Here is a 24,837-nt window from a genome sequence, read left to right as displayed (position 1 = left end):
GAGACAGGTAACGGCCACTTGATTACATTTACATTGAGTCAATGGAGGTTTTTCAGCGGAGACAGAGGAATCAGCTCTTCTTTGATTGAGTCTGTAGTACGCGTCTTAAAGTCCATCAGATTTATTCTGAAAGCCATTGGATAAATCTGTGGTAAACGACCTCTGTCATGCCCCTATTCGATTATTCCAGATGTATTCTAACTGCTTCATTCATTTTCACGGGTGCATCTTTGTTTGCTTGCACATTGAAACCAGGGCGCATGTGTAAGTGTTGCCCTGCAGTTCAGAGGTCCACAAGGAGGAAGATAAGATTATCCCACAGGAATAATTCGTTTGGACACCAACTCCTACACGTGATCTGTAGTTTGGTCACATTGTGTGTTTAGCTCTTTGAGCAAGGCATGCTCTGTATGTCTGAGCATGACATGATGAGAAATGTACAACATGATCACTTAAAGCCTCATCTATTATTTCTGCTCAGCATGATCTATTTTGACATATTTTCATTGTGTAAGCATAAAACAGGTCACTCTTGAAAATGAGACCTTATTTGTCAGTGAGATTTACCTGTGTAATTATATATACACTGCTATTATGTATCTACCTCTACTATCAAATCTGACTCTTTCATTCAGACTTCAACGGCTTAAACACCAACAGTTAACAGTCACCATCGTCATGCACTTACCCTGAAATTATCCAGCAAGAAACTTCATTTTAAAAACATACATTAAAACCAGACAGCGTCCATAAATACATCACAGTAAATCAAACACAGTGGACAAACTGGGAAACTGGTCCCAACAAGAAGAGGCAGTTTAAACTTCATTTAAAACAGAGTCAGAGGCAGTTTTTCAAAGTAAAGACACTCAAACTGTACAGATACAACTTTACACTGTTTGGTCAAAACCCTGAAGTTTGATAAGCTTGCACATTTACTGGAAAAACAGATGAATGTGCTGGGTAGCCCTTGGAATAAAAAGGTTTATATAATATATTTCACTGCTGATTGAGTTTATCAAAGATGACAAAACTTCAACATAAAAAAAGTAATAAGTCACTTCATTCTGCTGCCAATCTTTGGTTCCTCTGAGATCAACAAATGTCTTCAAAACGCAGAATTCACAAGTTATTAAAATATGTACAAAGATAAGCCAGCTTTACCAGTTTGTGTTCATCCAGACTTCCTAATGTGCTTTGATAGAGACGGAAAACATCGTCAATGGTACAAAAGAAGCTAATTATTTCCAAGGAAGAAGTGAGCAAGCAGAAATTAGGTAAATCCCAAAGTTTGAGGCAGATTTTCTCTGTTTACAACTGTTGTACTTAATACAGTTATTAAAAAAGCTTTTCCCTGACCAGCTTAGGTTTAAAACAGGAAGCATGTGTGAGAGTTAAAGGCGAGAAGGTTTGGTGAAAGCACCCATTTTGGTTGTTTTTTTAATGCGAGGCAGCGATAAGTTTCAATCTTTCTTCAGGTCAGGCTGACCGTAAGGCAGATCGGTGCCTCTCACGGTCACAGTTGGGTGCTCCAGGTTGACCGGTAGAGTAGTCGGCGCCACGCCGTCGTTGTTGACCAGAGCGCCGTAGGAGAAAGAGCCGTTAAAGTCCGGCTGAACAACAAGGCCGTTGTCATGAATGGTTGGAACGCCTGAGCAAAAAGACGTGCAAATAAGAAGATAAAATGTATCCTGACTTACACAAATTTGGAGTTTAAAGTTTTGTTTTAATACAAACCATTAGCCACATCCATGGTGACGTACGGCTCAAAGATCTTCGCCTTCTTCCTGGATTTGGTGACGAGAAAGACGCCGAGGAAACAGAGTGCAGACCTGCTCAAAAATAAAACATAAAAATCTTATTTTTATTCAAATGCTGATGGAACTTTAACCTGAGCAGCTTCAGGCCTAGTCCACACATAGATAGATATCTGGGAAAATAAATGTATTTTTACGTGTTTTGGCCTTTCATCTACACAAAAAATCCATTTAATATCTCTAAAAACTTCACAAAAACTCCAACCAAAGTGGAGATATGAAAAAATACTTCATATTTGTGTTTGCCTGTGTGCAGTAAAATTTAGGGTCTTGTGTAGTGATGGGCCAGACGACACCGAAACCTCAGAACATGCAGCGAGCAAACAAGATGAAACCCCATGTCGGTGCGCGTATCACTTTAAGGAAAATCATGTGACCGATACAGTTCCCGTGTTGTTTAGGGTTAGGGATGTGACCGCGCCAAATTGTATTGATGAGGGAGAAATTGTGTCGACACGTTTATGGGTTTTGCTGGATGGAGATACTTTGAGTTCTTTGCTTTGGTTTTTGACTCGTATTTGAATACCAGCATGGATCAACCAAGAAGATCAGGTTTTCTCCCTGGTGGGATCATTTAGATCTTATAACGGAAAATAATTATTCCGTTTTCATTTCCACTTTTGATCATTTTTCTTTCGGATTATTTAAATTCCTTTCAATGGGCTATTTGAGTTAGTTTACATGGATTAACTTTTATTTATATTGTAGGTGAAAAATGTAGGATTTCTCCCAAGTTTTGTCTTTCTGTAACCGAAGCACTTCCACAATGCTGGGGCATCAACGCGCCCCATGAGGGGGATGAACACGCAAACACCGGGATTTATTGAATTGGCCTGCAATGACTTTCTAAATCCAGCAGATGTCACTTTAAGTGACAAAGCAACACAGTCTCAGCCCAGTTTTGAAATGTGCCACACACCCAGTGAGGCCTCATCTGCCCATCACTAGTCTTGTGCATTACAGTGTGCAACAAACAATGCAGCAATATATCCACATACTTGACATGATTCCCAATCAACATCTTCTTGTGTTTTAATAACTTTATATTCTATTTAAAAGTAGTTCAACCTATATGTCTGTCCACACAAACTAACATCCTGTTAACTTAACAGGAAGTCATGGTTGTTTTAACGCAATCTGATTGGGTGACATAAGATCAGCTTTGTGCTCCACTGCCCCCTATGGGTTCGGCATGTTTATAACAACATTCAGATGCATATTTGTGCACGATGTGTTTAGAAGATTAATTATTTCCTTATCTGTAAATCCGATGCCAATGTATAACTTCACAAGATTCTCAACATTCCTTATTTTAATTTGTTATTTTTCATGTTGGAGTTGTCATAAAATTGCTACTTTATTCTCCCAATATTATGACTTTTATCTGGTAATATTACAGCTTTATTTTCGTATTTATTTGACTGTATTGTTGTAAGAATTTATTCTTGTACTGAGACTGTTTTATTATAAAATTGTGACTTTATTCTCAGAATAAAAATTTTTTAGCCAGACCTACTATTCCATGATAAAGTATATCTGAATTCAAAGTTCAAATAAATAGAAACTATAAAATATAATTTGCGTGTGCTGACATTACTTAACTATGGAAACAAAAAAAAATGCGTTGGTGAAATAACGCATTTATTTGGCGAAGATTGAATTTGTTCCAAAAATGCAATCTTCAAAAACCCCAAATTCAATTGATTGAAAAAAACAATTGATCACCCTACATTAATCAGTGAAAGACACTGAAGTCTGCAGCTGCCACTGGCAAACGTGAGCAGGTTTTAAGCGTATGAATACTGAACGCTGCCACTGACCCAAGGAGAAACATGCAGATGTGAAGAACATCTTCCTTCTGAAACTCCAAGTAGAAAACGGCACCTGCGGATGAAAAGAGGAGAAGTTCTGAGACATGTTGTGACTGTAAGGAGAGCAGCTGAAGCAGATTAGGAGATGTTAGATTTTATTTCTAGACTCGTGTTTACAGGCCCGAAGAAGCTGCAACTCACCAGCTACCACTGCAAAGATGGTGGAGAAGATGTAGTTGACGCAGGCGGCCAGCGAGGGGTCATGCAGATTACAAGCCTGGGAAAGAAACCTGGGAAGAGAGCAGCAGGCCCAACCGTTTTCAAAACCAACCACATAACCCTGTAGCAATTTGCAATAAATTAATAAATCAATTAATTGCAGCAGAAATCAAAACAAGCTCGATAATTTCAATTTTTATGATTGCCTTTCTCATGTCAAAGAATAATTGAGTCTGGTGCATCGATCTCAACTACCATCTTTTTTTTTTAAGGGAAATTTTATTTATAGAGATTTCAGGATGAATTCACTGCAAAAACACAAACTCTTAAGTAGTTTTGGCCTAAGTTTCTAGTGCAGATATCAACTTCACTGAGACAAAACTAACTTACAAGTAACTTTTCAGCATAAGATAGGAGCTCGTTTTAAGTCTTAACATAAGCATTAATGTTGATTAAAAAAAGTCCTAGTTTAATTTCAAAATATGGAAAAAAAAATTTGCTATAAGAGTAAAAATCTAGTACTTTTTTTAACCAATAATAAATAATTATTTACTTAAAACAAGCTTTTATATCTTGTTGAAAAGTTACTTATAAGTTAGTTTGATTTTATTTCAAGTGTAATAAGATTTTTAGAATAGAAAGTAGACACAAACATTTAGTAAACATTATTTCTTCTTTCAGTTGTTTTGTTATATCCAAAATGTCTCCCAGTTGGTTACAAATTAAAGTTTATTGATCTTTGAGAGGATGTACCTGCATTATTGTGGTTATATTACTTGAAAAGGGTCTCAAAATGGGAATACTTTCATTTATCATCGTGACAAACCTACAGCCACAAACACGAATTGAAACAAAGACTGATGGATTTTGATTATTGTTGATGTCTCTGCCTCTCACCTGGCCTGGAAGATGACAGACGCCACCATGCACACAAACATGACGCTGAAGATGGGGTAGTCGAGCTGCATGGAGCCCTCCAGAGTCAGGAGCAGCATGCCAGAAACCGCCTTGACTGTAATGACTGTGACCGAGCCTGTTCCAGAAGACAAACAGAAGATTAAAAAAATAAAATAAAAAGTAAACATCTGTTGTGGCAGTCTTATTCTAATTAAGTGTGATTAAAGCTAGACTTTAAAGACAGGAGGAAACTCACCCAGTAAAGCCACCAGCAGCAGAACAACAACAAGGTAGTTAGCATTGTGTTGTTTGTAGAAGTACAACAACAGGCAGAATGCGATAATCTCCAGAAGCTGTCAGGATGATAACATTAAATTAATACAGAAATACACCAAAAATCAACTGTGCCTGACTGAAAGAACCCAAGATAAAAACCACATCTGTTTACAGAATATTAGCTAATGATTTACAGGAAATATCTCACCATATACAAGAGAACAGGCCATCCAATAAGGTGCTTCACAATGTTCTCTGCTTGGAGTTTCTCATGAGAGTTTGGACCAAATGACACAAACAGATAGGTTCCTCCTATAATGAAGATGTAGCCCAGGAAAGCCAGCCCATGGTTCTCTGAAAACACAAAAAAACAGAAATGACTTCAAGTCAGACTGGAGAGGAATTAAAGGTTTAAACTGCTGCATCATTTGCACTTAGGGGTGGGCATTTATCGTATCGTTTATTACTTATTGTGAAAGGTTTCTTAGTATAAGACCTTTGATTTATCATTAAACATTAATTAACATTAAATTTCAGTGATTGGTTGTAAGTAATAAAAGAAATTCCAGTATGATCAGAAATGTTATTTTTGCTATTTTCACCAATGTTAGTTCCACAGGAAAATAAAAAAATATCAGTAAATTTGTAAATAGTGTAGTTAGTTTTTATGGTAAGCAACAAATAGGATTTTCCTTTATTATTATCACAATAGTACCACAGAATATCAGAAAAAAATTCTAAGTCCTTATCGCCCACCCCTATTTGTAGTGCAGCCAATTTCTTGTTTTGCTTTTTGATGCATTTATTGGTAAGAAATATACACTGCTCAAAAGAATAAAGGGAACACTCAAATAACACATCCTAGATCTGAATGAAAGAAATATTCTCATTGAATACTTTGTTCTGTAAAAAGTTCCATTTGCACAACAGCAGGTGAAATTGATTGTCAATCAGTGTTGCTTCCTAAGTGGACAGTTTGATTTCACAGAAGTTTGATTTACTTGGAGTTATATTGTGTTGTTTAAGTGTTCCCTTTAGTTTTTTGAGCAGTGTATATATATATATATATCAGGCAAATATAACACAAGAAAATAAAAAAAAACACATTTTTAAAAATTTATTTCCTTAATATCTGCGTAACGGTGTATAAATGTGTGCGTGTTTGTGAGTGCGACTGGGTGAATGTGACTCTAGTGTAAAGCGCTTTGAGTGGTCAAAAATGACTGGAAAAGCGCTATATAAGTTCAGTCCATTTACCATTTACCAATAAGGGAATAAAAGCTCTGCAAAACAACCTGATCCCATCTGAAAAAGAGGACTTCCTTCTTGCTGGTTTTTGGTGGCACAATCAATAAAAAAAACTGAGTTTGACATATTTATCTGCATTTTAAAGTTTACACATTGAACCCAAATCAAAAGTTGACTTATGATGGATTACTGGAAAAGTTTTTCTGAATTTCACAATTTGAAGAAAAAAAAGAGCACCAATATAAGAGTAATTCAACAAATATTGGACTTTTGGGTTGTCTAAAAGGTCAGTTGAGGATATTTCCAAAGTAATTTAATAAACTGTTAAGTGTGTGTGAAAGGTCAGATTTCACCTTCACTGAAACTCCACTAATAAAATTTACACATAACAAAAAAAATACCTTGACAAAAGAGTAGAAGAGAGGGCAATTAGATTTACATAAAAGAGCAGCAGATCTGAAATATTTGCATGAGTTATCTCTGCAGCTGTTCTACTTACTTGCAAAGTCCTTTGCTTTAGATTTTTCACGCAGGAATAAAAACCCCAAAATTGAGCTTGCTGCAAAACATTAGCAAAAAAAATGTTTTTGGTACAATTTAAGGTATAAATCTGAATGTTTTTACATTTTATCTAATGTTTAGAGAGTGATACTCACTCAGGACAGACACGGCATTGAGGGGCGCCACAACAGCAATTGGGGCAAAGGCGTAGGACACAAAGTTGGCCCCCTCCCCGATGCAGATGAACACGAAACCAGACCACCAGGTCTTGGTGTTGTAGAAGGTGCGTTGCTCCTTTGTCCCTGCAAGTGTCACGTGGCTGTACTTCTGCAAGAAAATGCAAAACAGGGAATTCAAAGCAACACAAACACCTTGCAGGAAACTCGCAGAAAGAGCTTAAAGCACATTGTGAAACAGTTTCACCAAAGAAAAGAAATGCAGATGGGATGGTCAGCAACACAATGAGAGTGACGCATGATGACCACGTGACTGTGTTTTGGATAAATATTCAGCAAACACAGCCTTTTCCCCTGAGGGTTATGCAGTCAAACATGCATCAGAAACAGAAGAGGGCATGGCACGGTGGAAATTAAAAGCTCCTGTCTGGATTATAATTGTGAAACAGCTGATTTATAACGCGTTTAGTGGTGAAGTGTAAACAGAAACTACCTGAATACTGAGAGAGATGCTGACAATCACACTTCCAAAGATGGCTAATAATGTTCCGATGAGATTATCCTGAAAAACAAAGTGATCCGTTTTGTTAGGATACAGAAATGTTCACATAATAACAACAAACCAACAGAAAGTCGCTTCTGAAATTCTGTTTCCATCTTTCTGCCTTCAGTAGCCAGTTACTTTGTAGCAGTTAGCAAAACCGGGTTTCTCTTTAGCACCACTAATAGATAACAAAGCAACTCTTTAGTAACAATTGATGGTCACAATGGAAGCTGTCTCACCGTGTAGGAGTCTCCTTGTTCTGGTTGAGTGTCCATATTTTTAACTTTCAGAGGCGCTTTTTCATAACACGTACAATGAACATTCAGACAGTAAAATATTCCCGATGTTTCCTGTTTGATATAAAATATCTATTGCTCATTTTTGGATTTTCTGCCGTGATAATAAAGGAGACACCATATTCGGGGCGAAAAGCATCTCACTTCCGGGGACTAACTTCACCTGCTTTTGGCTACGAACTGACGCACGCAGAGGAATCGCACCATTCACCAGCCGGAGAGGCAGCCGGCGCACCGGGTGGGCGGGGTCAACATACCGTGAGCTACAACTTTTATTATTATTATTATTATCCATCCATCCATTTTCTGTTCACCCTTGTCCCTAATGGGGTCGGGAGGGTTGCCGGTGCCCATCTCCAGCTACGTTCCGGGCGAGAGGCGGGGTACACCCTGGACAGGTCGCCAGTCTGTCGCAGGGCAACACAGAGACACACAGGACAAACAACCATTCACACACACACTCACACCTAGGGAGAATTTAGAGAAACCAATTGACCTGACAGTCATGTTTTTGGACTGTGGGAGGAAGCCGGAGTACCCGGAGAGAACCCACGCATGCACAGGGAGAACATGCAAACTCCATGCAGAAAGACCCCGGCCGGGAATCGAACCCAGGACCTTCTTGCTGCAAGGCAACAGTGCTACCAACTGCGCCACTGTGCAGCCCTATTATTATTATTATTATTATTATTATTATTATTATTATTCATCTGAATTAATTGAATGTTGTGGATTTCAGTATTTTAAATAAAGTTTACTTTAGATACATTTTAAGCACAATGTGTTTCATTAATAGTCTTTTTTCCTTCGATATAATTCATTTCAAGTCCTAAATGAAAATATTACACATTTAGTACTATTGACTTCTAAAAATACACTTTAAAATGTGTTCTAGCTCATAAAACTCATTTTACAAGTGTGAATCTATTTCATTGTACCCCAGAGCAGCAGACACACTTTGACAAATGGACTTAAATTAAACAAAGCCCTTTTTTGGCCTCAGGCTTATTTTGGAAAAAAGTTCTTGCTGTTTACTATTTATTTATCTACTATGAAACTTTGACTTAAAATAAACCACACTGCTACTGAGGTGATGAACTCAGACAATTGTGGGTCCTTGCGTATGTGGAAAACCCCGCCCACAGCTTCTCGTCATCGCTTCTGTGCGAGTGATCCACCGGCGTACTGTAAGGAATTGCGCATAGTCACGCACAAAACACGTCACCGTTCACGCTCAGTAATATATTTTTCTTTATTAAAACAACAACAACAATAAATAAGTGGCACCATACAGGTATTTTACCTGTTGGGTAAATTATTATTCATAATCATTACTTTTACGATAGGATTTTTCTTTTTCGTAAGTTCTGCAAACAGCCACTAGGTTGTACTATTAAGCTAAAATTAGCCAAAAGGTTTTGTTTTTGATTTTGAATCCTTTTATTGTTAGCCGCATGGCAGCAGATCTTTGGATAAGTGCAGATTTTAGGGTAGTTCCTGCTTTTCTTCCGGTACCTGATGGGGTAGGTCAAACCCTCCTGTGACCTTGAAATGGAAAAGGGCATTTATTGTTTATTGGCGGCAGGTATTTGGAAGGACATAATTAGGGTCTCAGGCTTATTTTGATGTGTGTTTCTCCGTTTGCCCTCTTTTACTTTTTTATGTCTTCCAACAAAATGAGAATATTTTCCTCATGTTTGAGTAGGAGAGATTTGCTTTTATGGACTGAGGAAGTTAGAAGATTTCTATAATTTTTGTCAAACAGGGCCTTGTGTTTGCTGGTAGTGCTGGAAGCAAATCAGCTTGAATGATTAGTTGCAAACATTTTTGTGGAAACTTGGATAACTTACAACTTACTGTCCAGGTTATAGAGAAAAAACACAGAGTAGCAGAAAAGTACAAATACCACAAGACTGATTAAATATCTAGCACCTACATCAATACTTAGCTAAGAAGTGATATATATTGGTTTTTTTTTTCTTTCAGATTAGTAGCTGCTATGCACTATATAATGTAGAATTAATCTGAGTGTAATCAGACTGTAGTTTGAAAGATTGCAGTGGATAACTGTTCATTTAGCTCATTGAATCAAAATGTCAAGAAGCTAATTTTCTCACTAATTCGAAGACTAAAACTCAGTATTAGTTTAGATACTGAGTGACTAAAACACTTGGAAAGTGCACTCAGAGGGATACATTTGAAATGTTTGTTTCTGATTATATTAATAATTTTGACTTGCAGTTAATGAACACCACAAATTTTGTATTTCAGAAAATTGGAATATTACATAAGACACAAAAATTATAATAAAAGAGAAATGAGATCTTATCTTCTTGCCTGCGAAGTTCAGGGGAAGACTCCTGACTTAACTATCATTGACTTCCTAATCACTGTAGAAGCTGAGTGCTGAATCCAAATATGTTAGTGGAAAGTTGAGTGGAAGGAAAATAACTGCAGCAACATTATCAGAGTTCCTTCAGACTCCAATATAAACCTTCCACAGATTTAAGGAGCCATGCCTTCTGCTCTGAACATTTCAGAGCACTTCCTGCTAATTTTACTGTCTGACTTTTGAACATACCCTCATTTCTGTTTTCCAAATTCTTTTTCTTGTTGTAATTATTTGAGAAACTGAATCCTGGGTGTCATCTTTAAGTGATCAAACTCACGCTCACCTCTGACACGCATCACTTGCACAAATGTCTTATTTTTTCAAAGTTAACAATGACTTAGTAATCCTTTCTGCTCTGTAATCCTGACTAATTCAGATGGCATGTTTTCTGTTCCCTCTGTGTGTTTGAGTGAAGGAGGGACAGTACGCTACGTCAGCAGCCGTGTTACTATAACAGGAGCCTTGGAAAAAACAAAGGTATGTCAACAGAGGGTGTAGCTACTGTTCCAACACGGATGACTTTTATTTTTTTTCTTTGTATTACAAAAGCAGATGCATATCATGTGATGAAACAATGAGTCACTGTTTCCATTAATGGCAGAAATTATGATCAATACAAGAAAAAAAGAGTTGAATCTGTTTCTGGAACATTATGTGTAATTAAAATTGTTTAAATTATTATGTGTTATTAAAACCCATTGAAGCTGTTTGTGATGGGTTGAAAGGTCTCTTTCCAGCACCCTCATCTTTAGCTCCTTTTGGAGCTTTTCTGTGTGAGTGAATTCAGCACTCGGAAAGTCAGTAAAGTAAGATTTTAACCTTTTAAACTTAAATCTGCGGGGGTTATGAAGTATTTGGGTTTGACATTTGCATATTTTTGATGATCAATGTTACCGATTTTTAACTTCGCCCAACAAGAAGAAAATCAATTTGCATATCAGACTGGTAAAGGATGAGACTTGTTCATGAAAACCTGGATCTTAGGGAGTAGAAAATTTTAAATTTGTAGCTAATATTGGAATTTATAAAAACAAATATAGTCGATTATGTGTCTGAAATGTTATTTATTATTAATTTTCCAAACAAAAACTGTTTTAACATTTTTCCACTCATGTAGGAAATCTGTAAACTTCACCTTAACATTAACTCTGAGAGAATCAGTCACTAATGGATTATTAAAACTTTAGTAACTTATTTAAATCTGATCATAAATGATCAAAGTTTGGTTTTAAATCTAGCCCCTACACTAATTCCCAACGGCCAGTAGGGGGAGTGAAGAGCTGCTGTTGGGCTAGAACACTAACCTTGACGTGAAGATGCCTTAATCCACGCTTATCAAGGTGGCTTTCCATCACAGTTCAATGGTTGACTGACATGTCAGCTCAAATGTTTGAGCTCTCACATCGTAAATGCCTTTTATCACTGAAAGCAATACGAGACACTGAGTAAACATTCTTCTTCTTCTGTTCTGTTGTTGTTTGTGACAGTAAAGGTGCAAGAACTTGCTGCACACTGATCAGCTCCACTGGTAGAGTGCGTTTCATTGAATGAAAAGGTGCATTGAACTGGTTTCTGCTTCCTGTTTGCGAAACCTTATAAAATCATCATGACTTGGTGATAGCATTTATCTTTCATCTTTGTTGTGGATTGTTTTTACGTCTTGCATGAGCTCTCAATAGGTTTTTAAAAAAAAAAAAAACAACACTTCAATAAGTTTGGCGATATAACTTTTTGTTTTCCCGAAACTGCAAAGTCTTTCCTTCCCTCCAGACTCGTCACACTTTAACGCCCCTGAATTGTCTGCAGGAATGAGACGTGGCTTTACAGGCCATGTGTGCTAAGCACACACACACACACTGATTAGAGCTTGGAGACTGAAACAGGTGAAAAGCACAGGTGATTCTTCCTCTTGGTGGGAACAGGTACACACACCTGCAGGTGGGACAAATTCTTCCACTGTCCTGCTTTTTGGGATGCATAAATCAACTTGAAGCTATTGATTTACTAACAAATATGGAGGAAAAACGCAGCATTAACACGTAAAGCTCCTTCTGAATGATAACATAGAAATATTTAACACTCTTACTCTGTTGTCAGCACTTTTATTACAAGTTGTCAAGAAGGTTCCTGCTGTAAAAGTCCCACAATTATGAGATTATTTAAAGATCTTTATGATCACAACACTTAAATTATAAATTACTGTCTTTGGTTTAAAAAAAATGTATATAAAGCTGTGTGAGATGAAAGAGATGAAAACCCTGTGGGTTAGAATTCCTTTCCCGTAAACGTTTGTGCCTTTGTTAGGAGAAATGGCATTCAGCACAGCGGAATGACCTGTTTACTGCCACGGGCCTGACTGACTGACTGACTGACTGGTTTTCTGCTGCAGACATCTGCGTGCTTTTGTCTTTCCAGCTTTGGGCATATTCCATGAGACGTTTTTTTAAAAGATACATTAGATTGTCAATGTTTTTTTTAACAATAAAAACAGTCATTTAGACTTATTCTTCTTGCCGTTTTCAAATCCTTTCGATTCTTGTTGGCAGTTTGTTCAAAAACAAAGAAAACTGAGTGAGCTACCAAACGGATAAAGGATATAAAATATAGAAAGCATGCACAATTTGTGGTTCATTAAAAATGTTTGCATCTATTTTAATTAAAATAGAGCAAGCTCTGTCCCCTCTGCATTTGTTTGTGCCATTTACTCGCATTTAAAATGCATTTATTAATACACATACAGTATATTTTTGTCATTTCCTCAAAAATGAAGCTTTGTTGTTTCCCACAAAATGAGGATATTTCTGCATGGGCTGTAAAAACATTTTGGTATAAGAACAAAAGTTTTGTTTCATTCTGAAAATAAATTTATTTCAAATAGAAAATGAGGCAGATATCTCTTAAAAGTTGCATCTGTTTTTGAAAAGGAAAAAAAAAGTTTATTTTCTGCAGTATTCTTTATTTTTTTTATTTCATGTCCAGCTATTTCTGAAACTTTTTCATTTTGGAAGGCCTCTTGCCATCACCCTAATCATTAGCTCCTTTTTCAAATTAACTGTCAGAATGAAGTTGGGACTCAGAAAGTTGGGAAAAGTAAAATAGAAGAGGAGATTCAAAAACCAAAACTCAGATTTCAGGGTGTTGAAAACAGAGTTTGAATCTAAGTGTGTTTTTCTTTTTTTCCTGCTAGTCTCACCTGACTGTTCTGCTGCAAGAGAATGCAAAACAGAAAATGAAACAATTGGAAAATAATGTTAATATACTGTATGTTTCTTGTATATATACTCTGGTAACATTAAAAGAGGGTGCTTTTTTGTTTACAAAGACTTAGCTCATGTGGTACAACATTTAACTAAAAAAACACTGAAATGATAGGTATTGAAGTTTATCCTGACATTGAGAAAACCAAAATTTTAAAACATTTATTCTTTTATGATTACATTTGTATGAAAACCTTGAAAGCAGTTTTCTGTTTTTGGTCTTTAAGATACTACAGTTTGCATAACAATCCTTCCTCCTCAAGTTCCTATTAGCATAAAATGAATTAAACATTTTGCACTGTTCTTGTTACAGTTTTTTTTTCCAAAAGAAAAACTTTTCACTAAAATTTTAATTTGAAGATCTGATTTGCATTTTTTATGTCTAAGAAACAAAGGTTGACAGAAGACGTATTGGTTTTGTTGTACCTAGAATCTAAAATCATTACATAAAACAGAAATTTCTGAGGTTTGATAAGGAAGAACATTTTTTGTTTTTCATGTAAAGTCTTAATTTTAAGATGGTTTTTATATTATTATTTTTAACTTATTTTGCTTTGCTAGTTTCTCTTTCTGCCTGTCCTTTGCGATTTGAGGGCGACGTCCTCTGTTCTTCAGTAAGGAATGCAAAAACGTTGCATCTATTAACTGCCAGGCCTGTTTTAAAAACCAAACAGAACAGCATTCACTTGTAATGAGTAAAGAATGCGAGTATGTTAGCTAGGAAGAGGGAATGAAGGGGACACTTTATTTCAACACCGCAAACTGCAACAGGAAGTTGTTTCTCTTGAGCGATACTTCAGATTGGGAACTTTGCACGTTATGAAAATGTGCTGGTGGCAGAGCAGGATTTTCCTAAATCCTGTGCAGGTTCAGACTTGTTCGCGAACACTTGTCATTTGCAGTGACAATGACAACTCTGTAAGGAATGCTGGTTTTAATAGCTGAGCCTAATTATGCACAGCTCAGTGACTGTGGCCGTGAAGCTCTTTGACATGTTTTACACACTTCTCGAGAATTACAGTTATAGCGACTTTGTGCTTCGTTTTAGAAAAATATTGACACTAAACTGATAGTATATTACATTTTAACATGGACACCACCTGAGATTGTGAAAAAAAATATTTTTCATTCATTGAGCTGTGGCAGGGATTTAAACATTTCTTCTTTAGAATAGCTGGACATGTTGCTGTTTTGACCTCTATTAAGCAAACTGATTACATTTTAAAGACCTGCAGAGTTTTATTTTTCTTATTTAATAGCTGAGATCACTGTAGAATACAATTCCTTGGATGATTATTACACCAGAGAGACTTCTGGGTTTATAAGGCTGGAGCCAGAGTTCAATTTAATAGGCTTTAATCTTGTCTGCTTGTAATTTGAGATGGATCCTTTTAACGGAGTTATTATTGCCTTAAGCCAGCTTGATGGCCTTATAAACTGTGAAATGACATTTTGGAAAATAAATGAAGCAATAACCAAAGCAACCAGGCTGTAGTCGTCCTTATCCTGGTGTTGCTGTGCAGGATGTGCTCATAGGATGCTATAAGGGATGATTTTATTTTCTTCTTTTGGCCAAAACACAGTTATAAAGGTTTTAAACTCAATAAACTGACAATCAACCTGTCAGTAAGCATTGGAAAATTACATTTCAAAGTTTTCAATTCATAAATGATTGTTTGTAATCATAAGACACTGTCACTGTCCCCTCAAGTATCATTCATCCTGATCTGTGTCAGGGAGATGTTGCCAAGCTGCAAAACCCTGGACAGGTTTCCAGTTAATCATGGGACACACACGCCAACACACCTACACACACACACACACACACACACGCCCACGCCAACACGCCTACATACAAAGAGAGACCAATTAACAATTAACTTAGGGAGAAAATGCAAGCTCCATGCAGAAAGACCTAAAGTTGGAATTCAAACCCAGGGTCTTCTTGCTTTAAGGAAACCGTGCTAAAGAACTGTGCAGCATCACGTTCATTTAGTGGGATTCCTGCAACCTGTGGCAAAAATTCTGAAAATAATATAACCCGTTGTTGCTTGATTAGATAATCTTTCTTGATCCCAAATTCTTCAACTAACACAACACTGCTGGGAGGATTTAGTTCTACAGAATGTCTAAAACCACAAACATATTTGAGCCATCAAACAGTCATTCTTACTCAGGCTGGGGATTATTGCTGGATCACCGTGAGGATGAGGTGTCATGGAAACCTCATCCTGCTAAATGGCTCATGATGCAATTAGGTTTTCATTAGAACTAAAGGAGGCCATAAAAAGTTTTACATCACTTTGCTAATTTGAGTTTGCGGTGTTCAATTGGGCTAAAAATGAGCATTTGTTAGTTTGCAAAAACTGGCAACTGAATGAAATGAGTATGAACCAAACAAAAACAAGATAAGAAAGTGTTATGAAAACCCACACTGTGCATAAATCATCCGTTGCAGTGTTTTCGTTTTTCTATCTGTAGTTGTGAGGTTTTGACAAGATTGCGTCACCTCAACTGTTGACCTCAACAACTTGTATGCAGGTGCTTCTCAATAAACAAGATCGTCAAAATAATGTAATTCTTTTAATTTAAAGGTGAAGCTCAATATGTAATTTCATATGAAGATGCCTTAATCCACGCTTATCAAGGTGCTTATCATGCAGAGTTACCTTATGCATCAAAAATTCTAAAAATGTGATTTTCTGGACATGTTTTCTTATTTTGTCTCCCATTTTTGAGGTCTACCTATGATGTCATTTGCAGACCTCTCTCATCTCTTTAAGTGGGAGAACTTGCACAATTGGTGGCTGACTAAATACTTCTTTCTCCACACCATATTACTTTAGATCAACATTTAGCTTTTGGCTTTTAATATCGGAGCAAGATTAGATAAACAACTGTTACTTTTTAAATTGTGGATTACAAAGCAACCCAGAACAAGAGTCAAACATGGAGAGCCAACATTTAGCTTTATTCTTTACGAATCTAGAACAGACTTAGAAAATGCCATCTACTTAGCAACCCAGAACAACATTTACTTTTATACTTACTAATAGCAGCTCTGAACAAAAATCAAACACGGAGAGCCCTCATTTAATTTTATGCCTCTCTAATCTTCTTTTTTGTTACCTTTCTTTTGGTTTTGTTGTTTTGTTTGTATTTTTTTCTAATTCATGTAAAGCACTTTGAACTGCTTTGTTGCTGAAAATGTGCTATATAAATAAATTACCTAACCTTACCTACCTGCTCAGTGTAAACTACTGAGCAGGTAGGTATGGTTAGATTTTACAGATTTAAAAAAACAAAAAACCTAGCTGACCCAAGTGTTGCGTGTAACCATATACTGTACATATGTAAGCATATAAATGGAAAGTTAAGTGGAAGGAAGAAACCTTGTGCCCAAGCGGTGGGGCTAATGTAGTCTCCTCGTAGGTTGTACTGACTTTGAACTTGATGAAACGCAATCCATTGATACATATTTCTGTATCAAACATTGTTTTTCCTTTTTTATTTGTTTATTGCGGTTTTACGTCACGATCATCAAAAAGAACAGAATCACTCTGTAGGTCATAAATCTTTTTGATTATATTCTAATCTGAGATGCACCTGTACATATGATGGCATTATGCATTCAAATGTTATATTTTTATACAATTCTGATCTCCAAGTGGCCATATCTCTCATAAATTAGATTTTATTTGCTTTAATTTACCAAATGATTCACTAATTTCATTTACAGTGAAATTACATTCCACTGTAAATGGCAGCATTATTCTAAATGCTCTCTGTATAAACTAGACTAATCTTATTTTTTGTTCACAGTGCATGTTTCTTTTTCATGCTTGTGCAGGGAAGATTTTTTACCAGTCAGGTTCACCTCTAAGAAATGCTCAGACTTGGATTATTTTTTATGCGCAATTTAATCCGTCTGGCAACTTGACCTTACATTTGGGGCTGTTTCTTATATTTTGTGCTGCGCGGTTGGATACACTGTTCACTGCTTTATCCGTTTTGAGATTGTGTGTTGAAAAGGAAGACAGCCAGGAGGGAGAGAAAAATCATGTCTGAAACCTGAACGGAGGAGACTGAACAAAAGCTAGTGTTTAATTCTCTCCTCTTTTTTTTTTCTTGGTGGTTACTTCATATTTTCAGCACCCTGCAATCACAGCATCTTGTTAGCTTTGGTTCAGGTTAGACTTGTTGCAGCAGACAACTCCCTTTCCTATCTAACACCCCCACAGTACATCTACACACACACACACGCACGCACACACACCATCCTCTTTCCCTTCCTCCTCTCCTCCCTGCGTCTCTCCCGGTCGTCCATTCACACCTCAGATTTAAATTGCATTTCTTTTAAAACCACAGATGAGCCGCATTTGTCTTGAAGGCATAAGTGTCCTTCTCTGTCTTTTGTTTTCTCCTCTTCCTCCCCCGCTACACTGCCTCCCCACCCCGTCTTTGCACTGGCAGGTGACTTGCTGTCCCAAAGACTCTTAAGCCTCACACGAGCAGGTGCATATCTGCCGGATACACATTTTATTTTTATTTTTTTTGTTTTAGAAAGAATCGGAATAACTTGGATCCTTTTTTATTTGAAAATGTGCAGGTCACAATCTCGGTCACGTAATTTATTGTTGTAACCTATTTGTTACAACAACTTCAGCTGACCAAAGTGCTTCACAGTAATTGTGACTTCACAGATAGATAAATGATAAAATAAAAAATATATTTGATAAAAAGAAGACAAAGGTAATAGTATAATGACTAAAAACCAAGACGTGCTTCATTTCAGTTGCAGAAATTTCCTCATGGTTTCTGCATGGTTGCAGATGAAGACATAGCTAAGTATTTTCTTGCAGTAGCACCAATCTATGTAACTGCTTTCTATGTTATTTTGGCCTTTATGTCCATCAGCCTTAGCTTTGGCGTGTGTTTGTGTGAACTAAAATGTTTTGATTTGATGAATTGTCCAGAATCTTGTTTCAGTGAAATCAATGTGTGACACGACATCTATTCAAAACAAAAACAGAGATGATTAATTTAGGTTAATAAAATGAAGATTTATGTAGTTTGTGATTATGGTTTATTCAGTGAGATGGTGGAAGTCATGAGGAATGTGCAGCTAAAAACCATCACAACTTTAGTGGATGTTTAAAGTGCACTGTAGATAAAGCTGGTATGTTGTGAAATCAAACTTGAACTTTGAAATATAAATTTATCACAGTATTTGGCTCCACATTATAATTTCTTCTCTAGTTCTGGTCAAATAGCTGTAACTAGACTAATCTTAAAGGATGTACAGTAGCTTAGTGATGTTAATGCAAGAACATTCTCATGCATCAAGTCTGCTGGTTCCAACCTATAAAAAACAGTTGGTAGATGGGAAGTTTAAATACTGATGAACAAGCAGATGGTATTTCCAGTCCAACACCATCGCCTTTATTTTGCTCAGGCACACAGAAAACATTTGCTGCAGCTGAACCTGATTTTTGTTGCTAAAGGATTGTGATCCGTTCCCTCGATGATCTGGCTGTTGACTCCCCGCTCAGGCTAGCCGAGTTAGCCGTGGCATGAACTGAGTTGCATCATCTTAGCTCCGATTTGGGCTGTTCTGAGATTTCCCATTTTTTATAATCCCGAGATGACTTTCTTGATCTCTGTTTCCCTTAATAATCATTTTCTTAAGAGGAAGAGCTCACAGCATCCAGTCATGCTTATCTGAGAATTTTGAACATCCATATATGGTTCTCAGTTCCTGTTTTTGGAGAGGCTGCTTTTATCATTCACTTTTGATGTACTCTTTAAAGACTTATAGGTTGGCTTTAAAATATCTTCTTTCTTGTATATTTTAAAATTCTTGCTAATTCTTTAAGCCTGTTTGCTGCAGGTTTGTATTCAGTTATCAAACTGTGACAGACACTCCTGAGAACGTAATTTATTTAATTCTCTGCACACCCACTTTAATTAAAACGGTCACCCTGTATCTGGTCTGTGCTCTGAGCCACAGTGTGTTCCTTGTAAAATTCACATCCACTTGTTATTTTACTAGATAATGTTCACCATTAACATCTGTAACATAAAGCTGTCATATCCCCAACTTAATCTAGCATAGTAATAAATCTAATGATATAAAATACAACATGGTGAGGTATTTTCTTGGCATAGTCTGAAGCAATATCTTAGCTGACTTTTAACTGTTGAAGATGTTTCTTTTTTAATTCTGCTAACATTTGGGATTGCTATGATGAGGTTAGCATTTCAACTTTTACTCTTTAAGAGGGAGACTGGATGAATCAACACCCTAAAAACACCACTTAGCAAATGAAAAAAGTTACAGTGAAAGAAAAATACCAATGTTTAAAGGTCCAAAATAAATTTTTTACCTGTAAAATACAGCAGATACCCAGCATTTGCAGATGTTGGGGCACCAGCCGCATGTGATTAGCTAAAATCTCTAAAATACTTGAGAACCCCTTTTAAAAACTTCTACAACTACTTGTTTTAGTTGTTCAAACATCAAATATACCTCAATATTCATCAATATGCTCAGTGGAAGCCATTTTAACACTTTCACAGGAGCTAATATCTACATTTTTCATTTTCTCCACTCTTGGCAGCACAACCAATCAGCATCAAGAAAAATAAACGGAGCTCCTGGATTGGCTGATTTAAACTCCAGCCAACGGCTTGTCAAATAGTGCTGCAACTAGATATTTAAATTTTCAAACCTGCATTTTACTTCAAATATTTTATGTTCTACAAAAAAATCGGAGAATGGACAAATTTTCCACAAATATTCGCAGAAAAAACCCCATGAAATACTGAGCCGCATCGCATTTTATCGAGATATTTTTGTATGATGATCCATCACAAAACACCACATAAATTGGAAGTGGAAGAAAAGTAATAAATGGTAATCTTAAATGTTTTTAATAATAATAATAATAATAAAACACAGAAAACTGGTTTAAATTTGTATTCAGTTCCACTAAATTAAGGCTTCATAGAAGCAGCTTTGCTGTAATTACTGCAAAACATAAATTTTACCAAGTAGTTTTGGTCTAGTTTCCATTTTTTAATGCAAAAATCTTAGTACACTTGAAATTAGACAAAAATTGCTTAAACATTTAGGCAAAAAATAGGAGCTTGTTTTAAGTAAATAATTCCTTAATATTCATGAAAATGTACTTACTTCTTTGGCAGACTATTTCACTTACAAGACATTTAATCTGCCAGTGGAAGTAGTACTTGTTATTAAAAGTTAAGTTTTGACTTAAAACAAGCTCCCGTATTTTGCTGAAAAGTTACTTGCAGGTTAATTTTGACTTATTCCAAGTGTTTTCAGATATTTGAACTAGACAGAAATTCTTGGTAAAATGTTATGTTTTTGCAGTGCTTAGCTCTGTATAGCTCCTCTAGTGAACTTTTGTTTTTAACAGTCAAACATAGAGAATAAACTATCGTTGGTATTTTTTCCAGCTTGTTTCCCCCCGTGGGCATCTTGGCTGCTTCTCTGATTAATGCTCTCGTTGTTATCTCTCCAGATGTCTAGCAGAACTACGTAGATCTCTTGTTTCATATTCTACTTGTATGTCAAATCCAAATGTTTTTAGTCTGCAGCCAAACCTCAATAAGGCTTGCTGTGTATCAGTTTTAACGGTTCTGTGCTAGCTGACGGAGAGGCTTAAATTAAGCAATTAAAAAGAAAAACATTGTTAAATCCTTGGATTTATCTTGCGAATTCCCGCAATTCACAAGGACATTTTCCGGCCTTCAAATTAATTTCTTTTTGTTTGTTTGTTTTTCAGAGAGAGAAACAAGCTGGGGAAAATCCAACCCAAACAACGGTTCTCTTTGTTGAACTGTGTAAAACAATAAAAAGATCTCTATGGCAGCAGAATTTTGGCCGTTAATCAAAAGTAGAGGTCACAAAGATTACACATACGTCAGTCTCGCTTGTTGCCTGTCTGCAACAAGGCGCACCCTGCTGTGGCCCATGAGCAGGGCACTGTGATTGTTTCAGCAGATGAGGAGAGAAGGGAGTGTACTTTTCCTCCAAGTCTTGGAGGAAGCGAACAAGCTAGGACATGTAGACTGAAACTGGGTGCGAGACGAAGAAAAGGCAAAAGGAGGTGGGGAGAAAGAGAAACGGATTACGGAAAAGTATCACAGGTGTCTTTTCTTTGCTGGAAGCCACTTTTAAATCTTTAATTGATTCAAAAATGTATATTTTCGTAAGAATATAAACACAAACCAATAGGGAAGAGCATAAAATGAATCATATTTGAGATTTTTACCGTTTTTTATTGTATAAGTAAGTTGTAAGGTTAGAAATTGCATAAAAAGACAATTAGGTAAGGTAAGCAAAGAGTACCAGAGAGAACATCATAATGTTTACATTGTAAATAGTGCAGAGTGCATGAGAAGGACATGCAAGCAGGGAAAAAAGAGTTTCTGTCTGTGTGTTTCACCTGTGAACCCAATGTAAGGTGGCCTGAACATGTTCCCTGATTTATTTGGGATGATGAAGCAACAGCGCCTGGAAAACTCTCCTCCTCCACTATCCCACGGGAATATCGGCAGCCATCCATAGAAAAAGAGGGACACAGAGCAATGGGTGGATTGGGAAAAGGGATGAGGAGGAGAAAAAAAGAGATGGTGATGGGAGAGAGGTGGAGAGATGTTTATCTTTGGGGAAAGAAAAGCAGGTGCAGACACGCGCTTCCTAATAAGTAGTATATTTACGGTGATGGCTGACAGAAAATAGGCTGCCCGGAGAAACATATTAAACATTCTGTTAATTTACTTTTAACTAGAAGCTGTTCTATAGAGCCATCATACTGCAAATTAGCATGACTTTGCCTTGCAAAAGTATTCATGTACATGGTTAAAATCCAGTGCAACCATTGGCCTTCATATGGTCACTAAATTAACGAAACAAATGGGCTCTTTGCACCTGCCGCGCTGACGTCACAACCGCATGCGCAAATGCGGCTCTCTTGTTTCCGCTTTGAGTTACCATGACAGCTAGAAAAGACAAAGTCGTATTTCAGACGTAGATAAAACAATACTATGAATATTGCTGTCTTCCTAATATAATGGGCTTTTAAGTTTTCATGGATTTCCAAACAGTCCTGAATTAAGAAGACGATGGCTTGTAAATATTCGTCGCTACCAGTTAAAGCTAACGCTGCACAGCAAAGTTTACAGCCTTCACTTCACTCCGGATCAACTTCTTCAGCCTAAAGAAGAAGGTAAAGGAGCTTTCTGTGTTATTTCCATGGAATCACTTCTGTATTCAGCCTGAAAGAGAGTTTATGGGAACGAGAGAGCAGACCAGAGCCAGACAGCCGAGCTACTGATCCGCCTGTACAAACTGCTGTAAACACCGTCCTGCTTCACAAGAAGCATGCAAAACTAATAAAGCGAAATAACACGGAGACCTTAAGGAACATGGCCATATTTTTCTAAACGCAACAACTCTGAACCTGAACCATCAGCTGAACTAGAACTCCGACACCAGAGCTGCTCTACTGTTAAGCTATGGGCTTGTTGTTCCTCAGGCTACAGAAGCAAAAAGCCTGAACCGTAAAATCCCCGTTACTTGGTCTCTGACACTAACGACAATAAACCACGTAATATACTTGAAAAAGTGTAAAGAAAGTAAAACTCACCTTCGTATCTGTGTATAACGAGGCGAACATCTTAAAACCTTTCTCCAGTTTACTTGTTGGGGCTTCGGGTCGATGTTCATCATTAATTGTTACCTTGGACAAGCCCTGCAAACACCCAGTGGAAAGAGCCTTTTTCAATAGATCGGAAACGATCGAGCCCCTTTTCCCCGAAAGCGGAAGCTGAGGTGCTAAGAGCCCATTCCACTTTTTGGGTTTCACTTTGGAACATAAAACATTTCTGCACACCAAAATGATACAGCACCACTTCAAACAAAACTAGATTTCCACCTAAAAAGTTTTGGACTTTATGGAAAAGTTTCAAAAAGGAAGTCATTAGAAGGTGCTCTGGTTAGATAAGACCAAAACTGAACTTTTTGACTGGTTTATAAAACACCGTTTGGGAGGTAATTGCACATGCCCACTGACCACACCATCTACATAAAACATGGTAAAACGTGGTGTTGGCTGTAGCATGCTGTGGGAATTACCTCTTGGAAACGGATCAGAGTGGATGGGAATATTTGCAGAGCTAAAATATTCCCACTCCTGAAAAAAAATCCTGGGAACTGGGACATAATGGGAAATCAAGCGCAAACATACAGTCAGAATTACAAAGGACTAGCTTAGATCAAAGCCTGTTCAGGAACGCCAAAGTCAAAGTACAGACCTAAATCCAAGTGAACATCCAACCTGCTAGAGATGAGCATCAAAAAGTTAAATAATACTGAAACAAATGTAAAGTCCATGTATGTAAGTTACAATTATGCCCTCCTTTCTGTTGGTTAATCGGATAAAAGCCATAGAAGTAAATATTTTGTGTACTTTTGCACTGTAAAAAAAGGCACACAACTTGAGTCATTCTATAACGAAGTCTGTTTTTTTACTTTTCTCTAAGAAACAGTGAAAAAGAAAAGTGAAAGAACATCTTGACGTAAAACAGAAGAAATCTCAAAGATGACAAAAATTTACCATGTTTAGTTAAGTACACAAGCTCCACTCATTATCAACTTTTCTTTTTGCACAGGTTTGTAATAATAGATGTGAAGCAAAGCAAGACTAGCAGGTTGTGTCCACGTTTTTAAGCTAAGTTGACAGACAAGTGAGAGTTGCATGATATTTACCATGGAGTCTTGAGCTCACTGACATTATTGTCGCCATTATTATTATTTTAAACTGGAGAAGACAGGTATTCTAGTTGTTTGGTGATGTAAAATAGAAGTGGACTGAGCATATTATCTCAGTCCACTGAGTTAATTTAATATTAATAACATAATGCTAATATTATCATTGAGATAATATTACTTTTGATTCATGTGAAGAAGTTTCCTGGTTTAGCTGGGATCATGCAGTGTTGTATTGAACCATGTATAGGTACCAATCCTCCAACTGTAGAAGGAATAAAATACTGTTTATGAGGTGAGAAATGTCACTTTGTTCCCAAACGACGCAAAGGCAAACCACAGTTTCACAGTTTGTTTTTGTAGTAATTTAAGCAACAGTTAGCTTCGGTTTCTGTGCTTTAGCTCAGAAATGACACACCACTCCTTAATAGAGGGCTGTCTGCATGTGTACTTTGTTTGCATTGTCCTGCTGCTGGAGAAACACGTCTAACTCTGCCTGACTTCTTTCTATGATTTGTACAGACATACATTACCTGATTGAGGCTGTCACATCTACACTTGATCCCTGGGTGAAGACTGATGGTGCTAACAATAAAAAAAGGAAA

The 24,837-nt window shown here is 36.9% G+C and overlaps 1 protein-coding gene and 1 long non-coding RNA gene across 2 annotated transcripts; one reads left to right on the top strand and one right to left on the bottom strand.

Moving 5' to 3' along the window:
- Positions 1-695: 695 nt before the first annotated feature.
- Positions 696-7,965, bottom strand: nipal3 (NIPA like domain containing 3). The gene is made up of 11 exons (XM_028000485.1): positions 7,729-7,965; positions 7,439-7,507; positions 6,925-7,096; positions 6,768-6,827; positions 5,229-5,374; positions 5,001-5,097; positions 4,745-4,880; positions 3,830-3,918; positions 3,638-3,701; positions 1,738-1,832; positions 696-1,651 (listed from the first exon to the last, which is right to left on the bottom strand). Exons 1-11 carry the CDS (start codon positions 7,762-7,764, stop codon positions 1,464-1,466), a joined length of 1,152 nt encoding a protein of 383 aa, XP_027856286.1. The 5' UTR covers positions 7,765-7,965; the 3' UTR covers positions 696-1,463.
- Positions 7,966-9,157: 1,192 nt separating this feature from the next.
- LOC114134431 (uncharacterized) lies at positions 9,158-24,837 on the top strand. Its single transcript, XR_003593386.1, has 3 exons — positions 9,158-9,308; positions 10,593-10,654; positions 24,755-24,837. It is a non-coding gene; the product is annotated as an uncharacterized LOC114134431 (long non-coding RNA).

The sequence above is a fragment of the Xiphophorus couchianus genome, chromosome 19 (genome assembly GCF_001444195.1).
Source record: "Xiphophorus couchianus chromosome 19, X_couchianus-1.0, whole genome shotgun sequence".
NCBI lineage: Eukaryota > Metazoa > Chordata > Actinopteri > Cyprinodontiformes > Poeciliidae > Xiphophorus > Xiphophorus couchianus.
This window is presented reverse-complemented; position numbering and strand designations above follow the sequence as displayed.